The sequence below is a fragment of the Oncorhynchus mykiss genome, chromosome 26 (genome assembly GCF_013265735.2).
Source record: "Oncorhynchus mykiss isolate Arlee chromosome 26, USDA_OmykA_1.1, whole genome shotgun sequence".
NCBI classification, from domain to species: Eukaryota; Metazoa; Chordata; class Actinopteri; order Salmoniformes; family Salmonidae; genus Oncorhynchus; species Oncorhynchus mykiss.
In genome coordinates this window covers 50,899,338-50,920,346 of record NC_048590.1, presented here as the reverse complement: position 1 = coordinate 50,920,346, position 21,009 = coordinate 50,899,338, and the positions used below count along the sequence as shown (strand labels likewise).

The following is a 21,009-nucleotide window of genomic DNA, read 5'->3' as shown; positions in this document are numbered from 1 at the left end:
CAGTCAGCAGTCAACTGTCCCCTCAACCCCGTCAGTCAGCGGTGAACTGTCCCCTCAACCCCGTCAGTCAGCGGTGAACTGTCCCCTCAACCCCGTCAGTCAGCGGTGAACTGTCCCCTCAACCCCGTCAGTCAGCGGTGAACTGTCCCCTCAACCCCGTCAGTCAGCGGTGAACTGTCCCCTCAACCCCGTCAGTCAGCAGTCAACTGTCCCCTCAACCCCGTCAGTCAGCGGTGAACTGTCCCCTCAACCCCGTCAGTCAGCGGTGAACTGTCCCCTCAACCCCGTCAGTCAGCGGTGAACTGTCCCCTCAACCCCGTCAGTCAGCGGTGAACTGTCCCCTCAACCCCGTCAGTCAGCAGTCAACTGTCCCAGCAGTCAGCAGTGAACTGTCCCCTCAACCCCGGCAGTCAGCGGCGAACTGTCCCGGCAGTCAGCGTCGAACTGTCCCGGCAGTCAGCGGCGAACTGTCCCGGCAGTCAGCGGCGAACTGTCCCGGCAGTCAGCGGCGAACTGTCCCGACAACCCCGTCAGTGAGCAGTGAACTGTCCCAGCAGTGAGCTGTCCCGACAGTCAGCAGTGAGCTGTCCCGACAGTCAGCAGTGAGCTGTCCCGACAGTCAGCAGTGAGCTGTCCCGACAGTCAGCAGTGAGCTGTCCCGACAGTCAGCAGTGAACTGTCCCGACAGTCAGCAGTGAACTGTCCCGACAGTCAGCAGTGAACTGTCCCGACAGTCAGCAGTGAACTGTCCCGACAGTCAGCAGTGAACTGTCCCGACAACCCCGTCAGTCAGCAGTGAACTGTCCCGACAGTCAGCAGTGAACTGTCCCGACAGTCAGCAGTGAACTGTCCCGACAATCCCGTCAGTCAGCAGTGAACTGTCCCGACAACCCCGTCAGTCAGCAGTGAACTGTCTCAGCAGTCAGCAGTGAACTGTCTCAGCAGTCAACTGTCTCAGCAGTGAACTGGCTCAGCAGTCAGCAGTGAACTGTCTCAGCAGTGAACTGTCTCAGCAGTGAACTGTCTCAGCAGTCAGCAGTGAACTGGCTCAGCAGTCAGCGGTAAACTGTCTCAGCAGTGAACTGTCTCAGCAGTGAACTGTCTCAGCAGTCAGCAGTGAACTGTCTCAGCAGTGAACTGTCTCAGCAGTCAGCAGTGAACTGTCTCAGCAGTCAGCAGTGAACTATCTCAGCAGTCAGCAGTGAACTGTCTCAGCAGTGAACTGTCTCAGCAGTCAGCAGTGAACTGTCTCAGCAGTGAACTGTCTCAGCAGTGAACTGTCTCAGCAGTCAGCAGTGAACTGTCTCAGCAGTGAACTGTCTCAGCAGTCAGCAGTGAACTGTCTCAGCAGTGAACTGTCTCAGCAGTCAGCAGTGAACTGTCTCAGCAGTCAGCAGTAAACTGTCTCAGCAGTCAGCAGTAAACTGTCTCAGCAGTCAGCAGTAAACTGTCTCAGCAGTGAACTGTCTCAGCAGTCAGCAGTGAACTGTCTCAGCAGTCAGCAGTGAACTGTCTCAGCAGTCAGCAGTGAACTGTCTCAGCAGTGAACTGTCTCAGCAGTCAGCAGTGAACTGTCTCAGCAGTGAACTGTCTCAGCAGTGAACTGTCTCAGCAGTCAGCAGTGAACTGTCTCAGCAGTCAGCAGTGAACTGTCTCAGCAGTGAACTGTCTCAGCAGTCAGCAGTGAACTGTCTCAGCAGTGAACTGTCTCAGCAGTCAGCAGTGAACTGTCTCAGCAGTCAGCAGTGAACTGTCTCAGCAGTCAGCAGTGAACTGTCTCAGCAGTCAGCAGTGAACTGTCTCAGCAGTGAACTGTCTCAGCAGTGAACTGTCTCAGCAGTGAACTGTCTCAGCAGTGAACTGTCTCAGCAGTGAACTGTCCCGCCAGTCAGCAGTGAACTGTCCCGTCAACCCCCTCAGTACAGTTTACTACTAACTGACAGGGTTGACAGTGAGGTTCACTACCAACTGAGGGTTGAGGAGCTGTGGATGTATGAGCACGCTGCCCTGGAATGTTGGTACATTCCACTATAGGGGCAACTCTCTGGGGGAGGGGAAAAGCAGGAGACGTGAGGGAGAGGTGTGGCCCTATTAGCAAGCAGGCTGATAACTTTCAGGTAAAGCCACTCCCCACCTACCCAGTGCTTCCCAAAACCAGACAGAGAGAGGAATTGAAACATTTAAATTGAATTAAGAGGAAGAGAGAGAGAGAGAGTGAGAGAGCGAGAGATAGAGACAGAAAGGAGAGAGGGACAGAGAGAGAGAGAGAGAGTGAGACAGACAGAGAGACAGAGAGACAGAGAAAGGACAGAGAGACAGAAAGGAGAGAGGGACAGAGAGAGAGAGAGAGAGTGAGACAAAGACAGAGAGACAGAGAGACAGAAAGGACAGAGAGAGAGAAAGGAGAGGGACAGAGGGACAGAGACAGAGAAATGACAGAAAGGAGAGAGGGACAGAGAGACAGAGAAATGACAGAGAGAGAAAGGAGAGGGACAGAGGGACAGAGAGAGAGAAAGGAGAGAGAGAGGGACAGAGAGAGAGGGACAGAGAGAGAGGGACAGAGAGAGAGGCAGAGAGAGAGGGACAGAGAGAGAGGCAGAGAGAGAGAGGGACAGAGAGAGAGGGACAGAGAGAGAGGCAGAGAGAGAGAGGGACAGAGAGAGAGGGACAGAGAGAGAGGGACAGAGAGAGAGGGACAGAGAGAGAGAGACAGAGAGAGAGGGACAGAGAAAGAGGGACAGAGAGAGAGGGACAGAGAGAGAGGGACAGAGAGAGAGGGACAGAGAAAGAGGGACAGAGAAAGAGGGACAGAGAAAGAGGGACAGAGAAAGAGGGACAGAGAAAGAGGGACAGAGAAAGAGGGACAGAGAGAGAGGGACAGAGAGAGAGGGACAGAGAGAGAGAAAGAAGGAGTGGGACATGGTGTGTAATGGTATAATGGTGCCAAATAAAAGCAATGGATGACATGGCAGGAGGGGGGGGGGGGGCAACACATATTATTGCTATAGGTCCCCCTCTTACAGTCTTGCTCCATAACCAGCGTCTCTCTACACAGTGCATTGGAGGCACCTGTAATTAGTGCATGTTTGGCCTGTTACCCCAGGTTACCGTGAATTAGCTAGGCTACCAATCAGTCACGTCAGAGGCACCCCCCTTCCTGTTCCAGCTTTATAAGTCAGATATGCAGCCACTGAGTCCAGCCAAATGAAACAGCAACAGCCACCCCCCCCCCCCCCCCCCCCCCCCAAAAGCCAGGTCTCAAGCCCCTACCCACCCACTCCAACAGCCTAGTACCAAGCTCTCCCACCAGTCTTTCACATTCCACAACCTTTACTATGTAATAACATGTCTGAGGTGTTGCCAGAGGGCTCCTATAGAGGGGGATTGACAAGAGCAGACCTGTCCTGCCGTGGTGTACTGTAGACACCATCACCTAGCAGAATGACAGACTGGTTCCTCTCTCTTCCTGGGCACACACACTGATAAAGAGTTCACCTCCATGGTTCCTGTCCACAGCTCTGTGTGCTGGGGGCACCCCCACAGACAGAGTTTAATTAGCCTTGGCATTGTAGCATGTTAGCAGGGTACCCGTAGTTCCAAGCGGTCCCGAGCGGCAGGGTGAGGTCCCGAGCGTCAGGGTGAGGTTCCGAGCGGCAGGGTGACAGACACGTCCCGAGCGGCAGGGTGACACAGACACGTCCCGAGCGGCAGGGTGACACAGACACGTCCCGAGCGGCAGGGTGACAGACACGTCCCGAGCGGCAGGGTGACAGACACGTCCCGAGCGGCAGGGTGACACAGACACGTCCCGAGCGGCAGGGTGACACAGACACGTCCCGAGCGGCAGGGCGAGACAGACACGTCCCGAGCGGCAGGTTGACACAGACGCGTCCCGAACGGCAGGGCGACAGACACGTCCCGAGCGGCAGGGCGAGACGCGTCCCGAGCGGCAGGGCGACAGACACGTCCCGAGCGGCAGGGCGAGACGCGTCCCGAGCGGCAGGGCGAGACGCGTCCCGAGCGGCAGGGCGAGACGCGTCCCGAGCGGCAGGGCGAGACGCGTCCCGAGCGGCAGGGCGAGACGCGTCCCGAGCGGCAGGGCGAGACGCGTCCCGAGCGGCAGGGCGAGACGCGTCCCGAGCGGCAGGGCGAGACGCGTCCCGAGCGGCAGGGCGAGACGCGTCCCGAGCGGCAGGGCGACAGACACGTCCCGAACGGCAGGGCGACAGACACGTCCCGAGCGGCAGGGCGACAGACACGTCCCGAACGGCAGGGCGACAGACACGTCCCGAACGGCAGGGCGACAGACACGTCCCGAACGGCAGGGCGACAGACACGTCCCGAACGGCAGGGTGACAGACACGTCCCGAGCGGCAGGGCGAGACGCGTCCCGAGCGGCAGGGCGACAGACACGTCCCGAACGGCAGGGCGACAGACACGTCCCGAACGGCAGGGCGACAGACACGTCCCAAACGGCAGGGCGACAGACACATCCCAAACGGCAGGGCGAAAGACACGTCCCAAACGGCAGGGCGACAGACACGTCCCAAACGGCAGGGTGACACACAGACACGTCCCAAACGGCAGGGCGACAGACACGTCCCGAGCGGCAGGGTGACAGACACGTCCCGAGCGGCAGGGTGACACAGACACGTCCCGAGCGGCAGGGCGAGACGCGTCCCGAGCGGCAGGGTGACACACAGACACGTCCCAAACGGCAGGGTGACACACAGACACGTCCCAAACGGCAGGGCGACAGACACGTCCCGAGCGGCAGGGCGACAGACACGTCCCGAGCGGCAGGGTGACAGACACGTCCCGAGCGGCAGGGCGACAGACACGTCCCGAACGGCAGGGCGACAGACACGTCCCGAACGGCAGGGCGACAGACACGTCCCGAACGGCAGGGCGACAGACACGTCCCAAACGGCAGGGTGACAGACACGTCCCAAACGGCAGGGTGACAGACACGTCCCAAACGGCAGGGTGACACAGACACGTCCCGAGCGGCAGGGCGACAGACACGTCCCGAGCGGCAGGGTGACAGACACGTCCCGAGCGGCAGGGCGACAGACACGTCCCAAACGGCAGGGTGACACAGACACGTCCCGAGCGGCAGGGTGACACAGACACGTCCCGAGCGGCAGGGTGACACAGACATGTCCCGAGCGGCAGGGTGACACAGACACGTCCCGAACGGCAGGGAGAGACGCGTCCCGAGCGGCAGGGTGACAGACACGTCCCGAGCGGCAGGGTGACACAGACACGTCCCGAACGGCAGGGCGAGACGCGTCCCGAGCGGCAGGGTGACACAGACACGTCCCGAGCGGCAGGGCGACAGACACGTCCCGAACGGCAGGGCGACAGACACGTCCCGAGCGGCAGGGCGACAGACACGTCCCGAACGGCAGGGCGAGACGCGTCCCGAGCGGCAGGGCGACAGACACGTCCCGAGCGGCAGGGTGACACAGACACGTCCCGAACGGCAGGGCGAGACGCGTCCCGAGCGGCAGGGTGACACAGACACGTCCCGAGCGGCAGGGTGACACAGACACGTCCCGAGCGGCAGGGCGACAGACACGTCCCGAACGGCAGGGCGACAGACACGTCCCGAGCGGCAGGGCGACAGACACGTCCCGAACGGCAGGGCGAGACGCGTCCCGAGCGGCAGGGCGACAGACACGTCCCGAACGGCAGGGCGAGACGCGTCCCGAGCGGCAGGGCGAGACGCGTCCCGAGCGGCAGGGCGAGACGCGTCCCGAGCGGCAGGGCGAGACGCGTCCCGAGCGGCAGGGCGAGACGCGTCCCGAGCGGCAGGGCGAGACGCGTCCCGAGCGGCAGGGCGAGACGCGTCCCGAGCGGCAGGGCGAGACGCGTCCCGAGCGGCAGGGCGAGACGCGTCCCGAGCGGCAGGGCGAGACGCGTCCCGAGCGGCAGGGCGAGACGCGTCCCGAGCGGCAGGGCGAGACGCGTCCCGAGCGGCAGGGCGAGACGCGTCCCGAGCGGCAGGGCGAGACGCGTCCCGAGCGGCAGGGCGAGACGCGTCCCGAGCGGCAGGGCGAGACGCGTCCCGAGCGGCAGGGCGACAGACACGTCCCGAACGGCAGGGCGACAGACACGTCCCGAACGGCAGGGCGACAGACACGTCCCAAACGGCAGGGCGACAGACACGTCCCGAACGGCAGGGCGACAGGCACGTCCCGAACGGCAGGTCGACAGACACGTCCCGAACGGCAGGGCGACAGACACGTCCCGAGCGGCAGGGTGACACAGACACGTCCCAAGCGGCAGGGTGACACAGACACGTCCCGAGCGGCAGGGTGACACAGACACGTCCCGAGCGGCAGGGTGACACAGACACGTCCCGAACGGCAGGGCGACACAGACACGTCCCGAACGGCAGGGTGACAGACACGTCCCGAACGGCAGGGCGACACAGACACGTCCCGAACGGCAGGGCGACAGACACGTCCCAAACGGCAGGGTGACAGACACGTCCCGAACGGCAGGGTGACAGACACGTCCCGAACGGCAGGGTGACAGACACGTCCCGAGCAGCAGGGCGAGACGCGTCCCGAGCGGCAGGGCGACAGACACGTCCCGAACGGCAGGGCGACAGACACATCCCAAACGGCAGGGCGACAGACACGTCCCGAGCGGCAGGGCGAGACGCGTCCCGAGCGGCAGGGCGACAGACACGTCCCAAACGGCAGGGTGAGGTCCCGAGCTACAGCCGGGACTGGAAGTTAACTGGTGAGTGGTAGCAGTGCAGAACCCAATAAAGTTGAAAATCCTTAGTAGAGATGGATTCCTTTTCTAGAGCAGAAAAAAAGTAAAGAACATGTCTAGGAATTCATTTCCATCAGCAATAGAACTGCTTCTCTTCAGAGTTCTTCATTCTGACGACCACTCAAGGCATCAGTCCATTTCTGCCCCGAACAAATGGTTAAAACCCTCTGGCTTCCTCTCTGGTGCACCAGATGTGAGAAGGGTTAACAGGAAAGCGAGGCGTGTGTTCCCAAGGACAGTGTTACGCTGTGTGAGGTCAGCGACCGCTCCAAAGAAAAGAAGAGAAGCTAAACGGAATGAGGAAGAAGGTATAAAACTGGGCAGGGTACAGGAAACCAACAGCTTTTTATGGGATTCTCATCCTATTGTCCAGCTATGGAGAATTTCTCTTTCCCTCCTCTGGATAACACTAGTGTGATAGAGTTTAATTAAATTCAACTCTGTTAAGTATCTGATGTGCTGGTTTAATTGAACTCCAGGTCCTTGTGCATTATTAACAGAGGACACCCAATCCCCCCAGGGCCTGGTTCACAATGTAAAACCACCCAATCCCCTCAGGGCCTGGTTCACAACGTGAAACCACCCAATCCCCACAGGGCCTGGTTCACAACGTGAAACCACCCAATCCCCACAGGGCCTGGTTCACAACGTGAAACCACCCAATCCCCCCAGGGCCTGGTTCACAACGTAAAACCACCCAATACCCCCAGGGCCTGGTTCACAATGTAAAACCACCCAATCCCCCCAGGGCCTGGTTCACAACGTAAAACCACCCAATCCCCCCAGGGCCTGGTTCACAACGTAAAACCACCCAATCCCCCCAGGGCCTGGTTCACAACGTAAAACCACCCAATCCCCCCAGGGCCTGGTTCACAACGTAAAACCACCCAATCCCCCCAGGGCCTGGTTCACAACGTAAAACCACCCAATCCCCCCAGGGCCTGGTTCACAACGTAAAACCACCCAATCCCCCCAGGGCCTGGTTCACAACGTAAAACCACCCAATCCCTCCCAGGGCCTGGTTCACAGCGTAAAACCACCCAATCCCCCCAGGGCCTGGTTCACAGCGTAAAACCACCCAATCCCCCCAGGGCCTGGTTCACAGCGTAAAACCACCCAATCCCCCCAGGGCCTGGTTCACAGCGTAAAACCACCCAATCCCCCCAGGGCCTGGTTCACAGCGTAAAACCACCCAATCCCCCCAGGGCCTGGTTCACAGCGTAAAACCACCCAATCCCCCCAGGGCCTGGTTCACAACGTAAAACCACCCAATCCCCCCAGGGCCTGGTTCACAGCGTAAAACCACCCAATCCCCCCAGGGCCTGGTTCACAACGTAAAACCACCCAATCCCCTCAGGGCCTGGTTCACAATGTAAAACTATGAGGATGTGCCTTGTGAGAGGGACTGAAACCCGAGCCTCCATCATACACACATACAGAGAGACAGACCAGACGGGTGCAAGGCTTAATCGAGAGAGAGAGAAAACGTGTAGGGGGGGCAGAAAGAGAGAGAAAACGTGTGGGGGGCAGAGAGAGTGAGAGAAAACGTGTGGGGGGGGCAGAGAGAGAGAGAGAAAACGTGTGGGGGGGGGGGGCAGAGCGAGAGAGAGAGAAAACGTGTGGGGGGGCAGAGAGAGAGAGAGAAAACGTGAGGGGGGCAGAGAGAGAGAGAGAGAAAACGTGTGGGGGGGGCAGAGAGAGAGAGAGAAAAAACGTGTGGGGGGGGCAGAGAGAGAGAGAGAGAAAACGTGTGGGGGGGCAGAGAGAGAGAGAAAACGTGTGGGGGGGGCAGAGAGAGAGACAAAACATGTGGGGGGGGCAGAGAGAGAGAAACTTTTCTTCATCACAGTAGAAAGAGAAATGCAGGACTCTACCATCTCATGCTATAAACAAACTAACTAATACTAACCAACAGCTGAAGACACGGTCAGAATGAATAAAGACCAACCAAAGTCCACAACCAAAGCCACAAAGGTCACTTCATTAGACAAATGTCCTCACCAGCCAAACCACAGACGTTCCTAAATTTACCTCAGCGACACAGTATGCAAAACTGAGTTCTTCTCTGGTTGAGGTGCTTCCTGCTCATGACCTACCCAGTTCAGATACGCAAGTGATATGAACACTTTAGAATTACACAAGAGCAATAATTTCAAAGCCACACCGCGGTTCTGTTTCCCTCCATGGCAGAAACGTTGGCGATTACATGCATGTCACAGTCCGTAGGACTACTTCCTGTAGGAACACAATTTTATTTACCTTTATTTAACTAGGCAAGTCAGTTAAGAACAAATTCTTATTTTCAATGACGGCCTAGTGGGTAACTGCCTGTTCAGGGGCAGAACGACAGATTTGTACCTTGTCAGCTCGGGGATTTGAACCTGCAACCTTCCAGTTACTAGTCCAACCACTAGGCTACCCTGCCGCCCCATTACATGAGTCTCAATGCCATTACATGAGTCTCATCTCACCAGAAACCTCTCCAGCACTCGTTTTATTGGACCAGCCAGAGAGGCCTAGCAGTGTGTGTGTGTGTGTGTGTGTGTGTGATCCGTGAGGTCAGCAGTGGCCGTTACAGAGGGCAGAGGAGGATCAAGCCCATCATACATATTCTAGCACCGCGTGACACAGTAACGGCAGTTCATCTGACGGACGGACAAGTGCTTTGTGTAACCTTGGAGAGCGTCCAGAATGACAACAGAAGGTTAAAATTCAAGCGTTTTACACTGGCTGGTTGAGGGACTACAGTAATGGGAGGGGGGGGGGGAAGACTTACCACCAACCCCCCAGCCCCCCTTAACCAGAGTCCCTGTGGAGTCTCAATCACTAAGGCCATCTGCTGAGGGAGAAGGCTGCATTAGGGCCTTTCATCCCGTAGCTAAACGCACACAACAAAATGCAGCTAGTATGGACTTATACAGTAGCTTCCCTCTCCGCTTGTAGGAACAAACTCTACTCTCTCTCTACCCCAGTAGTCTAGAATTAAATGGTATATTTAAGCAATAAGGCCAGGGTGTGGGGGGGGGGTATATTGGCCATATATCACAAACCTCTGAATTAGAAACTTCTTACCAACTTAATTAGAGCAGTAAAAAGAAATGTTGTCATACCTGTGGCATACGGTCTGATTTACCACAGATGTCAGCCAATCAGCATTCAGGGCTAGAACCACCCAGTTTGTAACAGGCCTTATGTGATTTCACCACATATCAAAAATAACAAATAAAAACACAGAGCAGTGTAAACCTAAGCCATGTGTCCCGTACAGTAGCATCAGCAGCCTCACTATCTACACCAGCAGCAGGTCTCTTACCTGGGGCAGGGCGGTGTTAAGCTGCCTCTGCAGCGAGTCCCTCTCGTGGCTGACCTCGTGCAGCTTGCCCTGGGTCAGGCCTAGGTTCTCCTGGGTCTCCCTCAGCGTGTCCAGTAGCCGGTCGCGTTCCTCCAGCATGGAAACCATCAGAGATTCGAAGTGCCCCTCCGAGTCCGAATGAAGAGGCGAGCCAGACCCCCGCCGGCCACCCGAAGGCCCCTCCGACTCGCTGATGGTGGGCATCACCTCGCACATCATCTAGGATAGGAGGAGAGGGGTGCAGAGAGAAAAGGGAGAGAGGAATGGAGACGGAGAGGGAGAAAATGTCAGAGAAAGAAGTCGCCAATACATACAAGGACAACGCCTCGGAGCTCAACAGCGTCTTGATCTTTTATTTTTTTTATTTAACCTTTATTTAACCAGTTAAGAACAAATTCTTATTTACAATGACGGCCTAGGAACAGTGGGTTAACTGCCTTGTTCAGGGGCAGAACGACAGATTTGTACCTTGTCAGCTCGGGGATTTGAACTCGCAACCTTCCGGTTACTAGTCCAACGCTCTAACCACTAGGCTACCCTGCCGCCCCATCAGAGTCAGAGTACATCAGAGTTGAATGACTTATCACACATCAGGATCAATGACAACGTCACTAAGCGACGTTCTCCATGGAAAACCGTTCCGAACACGGAACACATGAAACCGCAAGGTGACCATGAACATACAACATTGTATTTTCTTCATGTTTGACTCTGGGGAAATCATTAATTTCATTCACAACCGAGAGCACAGAAAGAAAGCCTGGGAGGGCTGGACACAACAACCTGCCAGCACTGCCACGATGGGCCGCGAGACACTGGACCTCACACTTGTGTTAAGTTACGAGTGCTGACATTTCTGTGTGGTGCCATCTCTAGTGTTCTGTGTGACAGAGTGCTTGCAGCGATTCTATGAAGTTTGTCTCTAACACACTCAAAATACACACGTACACAGCCCATCAACAGAAACACCCGGGCCGTCAACAGAAACACCCGGCCCGTCAACAGAAACACCCGGCCCGTCAACAGAAACACCCGGGCCCGTCAACAGAAACACCCGGGCCCGTCAACAGAAACACCCGGGCCCATCAACAGAAACACCCGGGCCCATCAACAGAAACACCCGGGCCGTCAACAGAAACACCCGGGCCGTCAACAGAAACACCCGGGCCGTCAACAGAAACACCCGGGCCGTCAACAGAAACACCCGGGCCGTCAACAGAAACACCCGGGCCGTCAACAGAAACACCCAGCCCGTCAACAGAAACACCCGGCCCATCAACAGAAACACCCGGCCCATCAACAGAAACACCCAGGCCGTCAACAGAAACACCCAGCCCATCAACAGAAACACCCAGGCCGTCAACAGAAACACCCAGGCCGTCAACAGAAACACCCAGCCCGTCAACAGAAACACCCAGGCCGTCAACAGAAACACCCAGGCCGTCAACAGAAACACCCAGCCCGTCAACAGAAACACCCAGGCCGTCAACAGAAACACCCAGGCCGTCAACAGAAACACCCAGCCCGTCAACAGAAACACCCCCCCCCGGCTAGATAAAGATCCAGCGCAACGTGACGAAGGTACTCTCACTATCTCCCCATCTGCACTCAATAAATCAGCACCTTGAGCCAAGCTGTTGTCTGAAGGGTAGTGGCAGGCACGCACGGAGAGAACGTTCATTTGCGGTGAGAAAACAGAACACAGTGGGGAAGGCCTCCACACACAATCAGGCCGTATATATTGCACTAACTGGTTACTGCAATGTAGCTGATGTATAATTTAGTAAACCAAAACTACTTGGTAGGTCTGCTGTAGTAAACCACTGTATTAAACAAGAGGGGAGCCCAGTCAAAGCACTATTTTCTGCAACCGGTTTGTTAAGCACAACTCCATTAATATAATACTGGGCTTTTCAGCAACCGGTTTGTTAAGCACAACTCCATTAATATAATAAATGGGCTTTTCTGCAACCGGTTTGTTAAGCACAACTCCATTACTATAATAATGGGCTTTTCTGCAACCGGTTTGTTAAGCACAACTCCATTAATATAATAAATGGGCTTTTCTGCAACCGGTTTGTTGAGCACAACTCCATGAATATAATAATGGGCTTTTCTGCAACCGGTTTGTTAAGCACAACTCCATTAATATAATAAATGGGCTTTTCTGCAACCTGCTTGTTAAGCACAACTCCATGAATATAATAATGGGCTTTTCTGCAACCGGTTTGTTAAGCACAACTCCATTACTATAATAATGCATCTAATTATAATGATAATAATTAATGCCATTTAACAGATGCCCTTATCCAAAGCAACTGAAAGTCATGCTAGCGGGAATCAAACCCACTATCCTGGCGTTGCAAGTGCCATTTTCTAACGACTGAGAAATGGCCTTCTTCGTCACGGCCCTGGTCCGCGGAGAGAAATGGCTTCTTCATTAAATAAAATGCTATTGGTCACATCCACATAGTTAGCAGATGTTATTGAGGCTGTAGAGAAATGCTTGTCTTCCTAACTCCAATAGTGTAGTATCTAACAATTCACACAAACCTAAAAAGTAGAATAATGGAATTAATAAATAAAAATAAATATATATATATATATATATATATATATATAGCTCAAAAATATTAAGGGAACACTAAAATAACACATCCTAGATCTGAATGAATGAAATATTCTTATTAAATACTTTTTTCTTTACATAGTTGAATGTGCTGACAACAAAATCACAAAAATGATCAATGGAAATCAAATGTATGAACCCATGGAGGTTTGGATTTGGAGTCCCACTCAAAATTAAAGTGGAAAACCACACTACAGGCTAATCCAACTTTGATGCAATGTCCTTAAAACAAGTCCAAATGAGGCTCAGTAGTGTGTGTGGCCTCCACGTGCCTGTATGACCTCCCTACAACGCCTGGGCATGCTCCTGATGAGGTGGTGGATGGTCTCATGAGGGATCTCCTCCCAGACCTGGACTAAAGCATCCGCCAACTCCTGGACAGTCTGTTGGTGGATTGAGCAAGACATGATGTCCCAGATGTGCTCAATTGGATTCAGGTCTGGGGAACGGGAGGGCCAGTCCATAGCATCAATGCCTTCCTCTTGCAGGAACTGCTGACACACTCCAGCCACATGAGGTCTAGCATTGTCTTGCATTAGGAGGAACCCAGGGCCAACCGCACCAGCATATGGTTTCACAAGGGGTCTGAGGATCTCATCTCTGTCACATGCTCAGTGTGAACCTGCTTTCATCTGTGAAGAGCACAGGGCGCCAGTGGCGAATTTGCCAATCTAGGTGTTCTCTGGCAAATGCCAAACGTCCTGCACAGTGTTGGGCTGTAGGCACAACACCCACCTGTGGACATCGGAACCTCATACCACCCTCATGGAGTCTGTTTCCGTACCGTTTGAGCAGACACATGCACATTTGTGGCCTGCTGGAGGTCATTTTGCAGGGCTCTGGCAGTGCTCCTCCTTGCACCAAGGCGGAGGTAGCGATCCTGCTGCTGGGTTGTTGCCCTCCTACGGCCTCCTCCTCCACGTCTCCTGATGTACTGGCCTGTCTCCTGGTAGCGCTTCTATGCTCTGGACACTACGCTGACAGACACAGCAAACCTTGCCACAGCTCGCATTGATGTGCCATCCTGGATGAGCTGCACTACCTGAGCCACTTGTAGCATGAGACGGAGTCTACAACCCACACCACTAGAGTGAAAGCACCGCCAGCATTCAAAAGTGACCAAAACATCAGCCAGGAAGCATAGGAACTGAGAAGTGGTCTGTGGTCACCACCTGCAGAACCACTCCTTTATTGGGGGATGTCTTGCTAATTGCCTATAATTTCCCCATGTTGTCGATTCCATTTGCACAACAGCATGTGAAATTTATTGGCAATCAGTGTTGCTTCCTAAGTGGACAGTTTGATTTCACAGAAGTGTGATTGACTTGGAGTTACATTGTGTTGTTTAAGTGTTCCCTTTATTTTTTGGAGCAGTGTATATATATATATATATATATATATCAATATGACCCTGGTCTGCAGAGAGTCAGTATACATCTCATACACTAATAGTTGTATTAGTTCCCATCCTGACAGACACCTCGTTAAGTTCGCTGATGACACTGCCTGTTGTTGTATTAGTTCCCATGTTGCATGATGATGAGGAACGTCCTAAATGACTGAAGAGTGGTGTGACCAATCACACTTGGTCCTCCACACCAACAAGACCAAAGAGATGTGCATAGACGTCAGGAAGAGAACACCACCTACCTCTGCAACATCTATCAGAGGTCAGAACATAGAGATTGTAGAGGAATACACATACCTGGGTGTCCTCTTGGACAATAAGCTTCAGTGGAGTAAATGTACAGACCTGATCTACATTAAAAAAAACGAGTCAACAGAGATGGACTTTTCTCAGAAAGCTGGGATCTTTTAATGTTAATTGTACTATACTGACTCTGTTTTACAAATCTTTCAGTGAGAGTATTTTAACTGTTTGTATTGTTTGTTGGTTTGGCAATGCCACCGTCAGCCAGACAAATATGCCGAGAAGGATTATCACCACAGCAAGCAAGGTACTTGGAGTCAAACAGACAGGCCTGGATGAGATCTTTAAGGTCAGGGCCCTCCCCAAGGTACTAGGAGTCAAACAGACAGGCCTGGATGAGATCTTTAAGGTCAGGGCCCTCCCCAAGGTACTTGGAGTCAAACAGACAGGCCTGGATGAGATCTTTAAGGTCAGGGACCTCCCCAAGGTACTTGGAGTCAAACAGACAGGACTGGATGAGATATTTAAGGTCAGGGCCCTCCACAAGGTACTTGGAGTCAAACAGACAGGACTGGATGAGATCTTTAAGGTCAGGGCCCTCCACAAGGTACTTGGAGTCAAACAGACAGGCCTGGATGAGATCTTTAAGGTCAGGGCCCTCTGCAAGGCTCACAAAATCATTTTAGACCCAAGCCACCCCCTGTACCTGGACTTTGAACTACTCCCCTCTGGGCGCAGGTATAGGGCACCCCGAAACAAGAAAAACACAACTAGATAATAATTTGTGCCAGGTGTGATATCCCCCCCCCCCCCCCCTAAATAGCTTGGGCTAATGTTCCTATTGACCCAGTAAGGCCAGCAGGCTAATGTTCCTATTGACCCAGCAAGGCCAGCAGGCTAATGTTCCTATTGACCCAGTAAGGCCAGCAGGCTAATGTTCCTATTGACCCAGTAAGGCCAGCAGGCTAATGTTCCTATTGACCCAGTAAGGCCAGCAGGCTAATGTTCCTATTGACCCAGTAAGGCCAGCAGGCTAATGTTCCTATTGACCCAGTAAGGCCAGCAGGCTAATGTTCCTATTGACCCAGTAAGGCCAGCAGGCTAATGTTCCTATTGACCCAGTAAGGCCAGCAGGCTAATGTTCCTATTGACCCAGTAAGGCCAGCAGGCTAATGTTCCTATTGACCCAGTAAGGCCAGCAGGCTAATGTTCCTATTGACCCAGTAAGGCCAGCAGGCTAATGTTCCTATTGACCCAGTAAGGCCAGCAGGCTCGTCTCTTCTTATTGGTATGTAACTGTTATGAAAGTCGTACTGTCAATTTGTTTTGCTATTTAAACACCATTTTAAACATGTACTTGACACTGCAACAACATTTCCCCATGGCGACAAAAAAGTCAGTAAAGTAAAGAATAATGACTTCTTCATCATGACCTTGGTCTGCAGAGAGTCAGTATACTGAGTAATGACTTCTTCATCATGACCCTGGTCTGCAGAGAGTCAGTATACTGAGTAATGACTTCTTCATCATGACCCTGGTCTGCAGAGAGTCAGTAGACTGAGTAATGGCTTCTTCATCATGACCCTGGTCTGCAGAGAGTCAGTAGACTGAGTAATGGCTTCTTCATCATGGCCCTGGTCCACAGAGAGTCAGTAGACTGAGTAATGGCTTCTTCATCATGGCCCTGGTCCACAGAGAGTCAGTAGACTGAGTAATGGCTTCTTCATCATGACCCTGGTCTGCAGAGAGTCAGTATACTGAGTAATGACTTCTTCATCATGACCCTGGTCTGCAGAGAGTCAGTAGACTGAGACTTCATCATGACCCTGGACTAAGTAATGACTTCTTCATCATGACCCTGGTCTGCAGAGAGTCAGTAGACTGAGTAATGACTTCTTCATCATGACCCTGGTCTGCAGAGAGTCAGTATACTGAGTAATGACTTCTTCATCATGACCCTGGTCTGCAGAGAGTCAGTAGACTGAGTAATGACTTCTTCATCATGACCCTGGTCTAGAGAGTCAGTAGACTGAGTAATGGCTTCTTCATCATGGCCCTGGTCCACAGAGAGTCAGACTGAGTAATGGGTTCTTCATCAGGACCCTGGTCCACAGAGAGTCAGTAGACTGAGACTTCATCATGACCCTGGTCCACAGAGAGTCAGTAGACTGAGACTTCATCAGGACCCTGGTCCGCAGAGTGTCTGTATACACTGCTAGAACATGTTATAAGGAGGGGGTCCTTCATGCTTTCCAAGGGCCAATTCCTAACTGGAGATTTGTGCTTGATGAGGTTTGCACCAAAGCCTGTGGTGCATCAGATGATGAAGCCAGACCACTACTCAGCCCTTCCATTGACCAGACACTAAGAAACCCAATGTACACAAACACATGTAGACCTAGCCTACACTCACAATCACTCTGGATGTGTGTGTACACTAATATGGTTTTCCATTGTAAATGGGCAGGCATAAGATGTTGGGGATGCAGGCCTGACTGAGTGGTTGACTCCATCCACTGGCTCCACAACAGGGGGCTCAACACTGGCAATTAGGCCCTGTAGACGGGCCTCCAGGCGGGAAAGCCCAGAATCATGTGAGCTACATTTTTTTTTAAACAAACGGAACTGCAGCTAATGAATTGGAACGAAGTGCATTTTTTACTGGGTGGCCGGGGAGGACTAGGGCTTTCCTTTCTTCTTCCACGGCCTTCAACGCCAAAGGCACTTGCTTTCAGAAGCCACTGTGTTAAGTTCAGGGACCTGAGCAGTGGCACTGTACCTTAGGAGCTTGTTTACAAAGCAGGCACGTCATTGAGCCAAAACCATCCAAATCCCCCACATATCTAGGTGATAAATATTATGATTGGCTACTGCCAAATGTAACCTAATTTTCACCTAGTCAAAATGGACAGCAGCTCTCCAATAACAAGGTCAAACCAACAAAACAATGGAGTTTATGAGGGGGAGGAGCCCTACTGAAGAGCACGAGACGGAATGACAGATGGTAACAATACTCTGTAGTGTAACTACCTCAATGTACAAAACAACAACAAGTCCATCATGTCAGTAGGCTTCACAGTATGGCAGTTCAGTTGTAGACATCTCAATGCAGTGAGTTGGGAGGAGGGGGGGGGGGGACACCTACATCACCCATTAGCGTTACATAATGCTGAAGTCCCTATGCACATCCATTGAACAAAACGTACACAGCGTTTGTACTGGACGGGCTGCTAACATACCAGCGTAAACAAGGCTGCTACAGGTAGGCTGAAGTCCGAAGAGAGAGAGACAAGAGGGTCAAAGTCCGGTAACATTAATGTGTAAACCATAACAGCAAGGTCACGGGGAAAGCCTAACGCCAATACTTTCGGTCTGGAATGTGACTGTTTTTGATAAACAAACTAGCTGCCAAGGCGCGTTGTGTTGGTACTGTAGGTCTAGTGTAGAACAGTCCTAACTCTTTCAAACTCAAGGCAGGAGGCATAAAATCTGAGTACGGACACCTAGCTAACTAGATCAATCAATTGGCAGTTATCGAAAAGGTTTTCGAGGTATTTAAGTTAAATAAGTTAATTAAGTTACTGCCAAATGCACTCCTTTCTAGAGCTGTGAACCAAATGGACATATGCCTGGTAGAAAGTTAGTAAAGCTGGTACAATAAAAAAGATTATACATTAATACAAATAGATCAATGGTTAGCTAACGTTACCTTTGCAGAGTAGGCGAAATTCCTTTGTGGATGTCCACTTTTGTATCTATGTTGCAGAGTTTTCTTCAACTTAAATTCTAGCCAGTTCGTTCAACTAATACAACGGTACAATTGTATGAATAATCCAAGACATTCAAAACATTGAATCCAATGAAATGTTGAAAACCATCCAGACTGAAAGGTCCCCGACGGCGAACAAAAAAAGATAACTCCAAAAGGCCGCACCGCCAGACCCACATCAGAGGGCAACAACTCTAGCTAGCTATTTCGCTAACGGTAGTGACTTCTGCATTGCACAAAGATAAAAGTGAGTCAAACTGATTATTAGTGTTTGCACATATAATATACAGACACACAACTATTAACTCATCCTAACATTTTCTATACTTTGTTCAAGGGAAGAAAAAAAAGTGTAGTTAGGCAACACTCCTTACAAGGAACAAAAGTGGAAACAGATGTAGCTAGATAGCTAGCTACCGTTAGCAATCAAATGTCCAGAGCTAGCTCGGCACTACAGCCGGTTACGATAGCTCATAGGACTGCAACTAAAAGTGTAATGTTACTGTCCAAGACAATACCAGGCAAAGCATATATATATATAAAAAAAGTGTTTATAAACCAACTTCAAGGGTCAAATAAAAAAAAAATGAAGACAAAGTCAGAAAACTAAAATATCTAAAAACACATTTTCTCTGGTGTATTTTACCAGCTAACGTTAGCTTAGCTTCCCGTCGACGAGCCGCGTCACCACATCACAGACTGGCAAAAAAGAAAACTGTGGGATCCAAGAGAGGAGATCGCGGAAACTTTAAACTCCTTGGATTGAGCTCGAAACGCACTTGATAAATATGTATCCACGGCCAATTTGTCCATGGGTTACCAACGTATCAAATAAACCAGGTTTCCGTCCGAATGCAAGCTTTTAATCCAGTTTTCTTTGGTAGTCCAGCTCGACAGGAGCCGTCCCTCTCCCGGTCGGCTCAGGAGTCACTTCTTGTTGTCTATCGTTTCCTGCTCTCCTGTGCGTCAATACGTTGGAACGGTGGAAAGCACGTCAGTACGTCGCAGGCTACCGTCGGTGACCAAGGTTGCCGCTCATTCAGGCTGACGTTAGATTTACAGTATATTATATTTGAGTGTGTTTTAGGTCATTGTCATTAGCCTATGTGTGGTGGAATAATGGCAGCATTTCCCCTCTTGTCACTTGATTTTTTAAAACATTTATAATGGAAGAGATTTAGTTATCTTTGAAAAATCACACACACACACACACACACACACACCACACACACACACACACACACACACACACACACACACACACACACACACACACACACACACACACACACACACACACACACACACAGCACTCCAGAGACACTCCACAGGGTGTCTTTATTAAATTAATTATGCCCTCCATGTACACTATGAGACAGATATTGCCAATTTCAAAGTGAACACTTTAAATGTTTATTATCCTCAGCGTCCGGTCTGACATGAATCATTTATGTCTTAGAGACCTTCTGGGAATTTCCAGTCAATCAAGTGAGTAGACGTTTTGCTTCAGGGACCAGCAATATTGGCAGTAATCAGTCAACATAATCATCCTGAGCTCCAACATCCTCTCCAGCTTTTGAGAGTGAAGGAGAAAGAGAGAGGGGAAAAGCCAGAGAGAGATAATGTGAGGGTGGGTTTTGTTTAAATTAGTTATGGAGCCTCAGGATGGTCCTGTTAGACTACAGGATGGTTCTGTTAGACTACAGGATGGTTCTGTTAGACTACAGCAGTAGGATGGTTTTGTTAGACTACAGGATGGTTCTGTTAGACCACAGGATGGTTCTGTTAGACTACAGGATGGTTCTGTTAGACTACAGGATGGTTCTGTTAGACTACAAGATGGTTCTGTTAGACTACAGGATGGTTCTGTTAGACTACAGGATGGTTCTGTTAGACTACAGGATGATTATGTTAGACTACAGCAGTAGGATGGTTTTGTTAGACCACAGGATGGTTCTGTTAGACTACAGGATGGTTCTGTTAGACTACAGGATGGTTCTGTTAGACTACAAATGGTTCTGTTAGACTACAGGATGGTTCTGTTAGACTACAGGATGGTTCTGTTAGACTACAGGATGGTTCTGTTAGACTACAGGATGGTCCTGTTAGACTACAGGATGGTTCTGTTAGACTACAGGATGGTCCTGTTAGACTACAGGATGGTCCTGTTAGACTACAGGATGGTTATGTTAGACTACAGGATGGTTCTGTTAGACTACAGCAGTAGGATGGTTTTGTTAGACTACAGGATGGTTCTGTTAGACCACAGGATGGTTCTGTTAGACTACAGGATGGTTCTGTTAGACTACAGGATGGTTCTGTTAGACTACAAGATGGTTCTGTTAGACTACAGGATGGTTCTGTTAGACTACAGGATGGTTCTGTTAGACTACAGGATGATTATGTTAGACTACAGCAGTAGGATGGTTTTGTTAGACCACAGGATGGTTCTGTTAGACTACAGGATGGTTCTGTTAGACTACAGGATGGTTCTGTTAGACTACAAATGGTTCTATTAGACTACAGGATGGTTCTGTTAGACTACAGGATGGTTCTGTTAGACTACAGGATGGTTCTGTTAGACTACAGGATGGTCCTGTTAGACTACAGGATGGTTCTGTTAGACTACAGGATGGTCCTGTTAGACTACAGGATGGTTCTGTTAGACTACAGGATGGTTCTGTTAGACTACAGGATGGTCCTGTTAGACTACAGGATGGTTCTGTTAGACTACAGGATGGTTCTGTTAGACTACAGGATGGTCCTGTTAGACTACAGGATGGTTCTGTTAGACTACAGGATGGTCCTGTTAGACTACA

At 51.5% G+C, this 21,009-nt stretch overlaps 1 protein-coding gene across 25 annotated transcripts in view; it reads right to left on the bottom strand.

The window, feature by feature from the left end:
- The window catches only part of LOC110518959 (liprin-alpha-1), a 95,583-nt gene extending 76,412 nt beyond the window's left edge, over positions 1 to 19,171 (bottom strand). For 21 of the 25 annotated variants that reach the window (XM_036964296.1, XM_036964305.1, XM_036964298.1 and 18 more), the window contains exon 1: positions 10,103 to 10,360. In XM_036964296.1, coding sequence (XP_036820191.1) covers positions 10,103 to 10,360 — 258 coding nt within the window. Of the gene's footprint in view, positions 1 to 10,102; positions 10,361 to 18,130 lie in introns of those variants that run through there. The other 4 variants (XM_036964318.1, XM_036964317.1, XM_036964295.1 and 1 more) reach the window with 3 other exon arrangements.
- Positions 19,172 to 21,009: the final 1,838 nt, after the last annotated feature.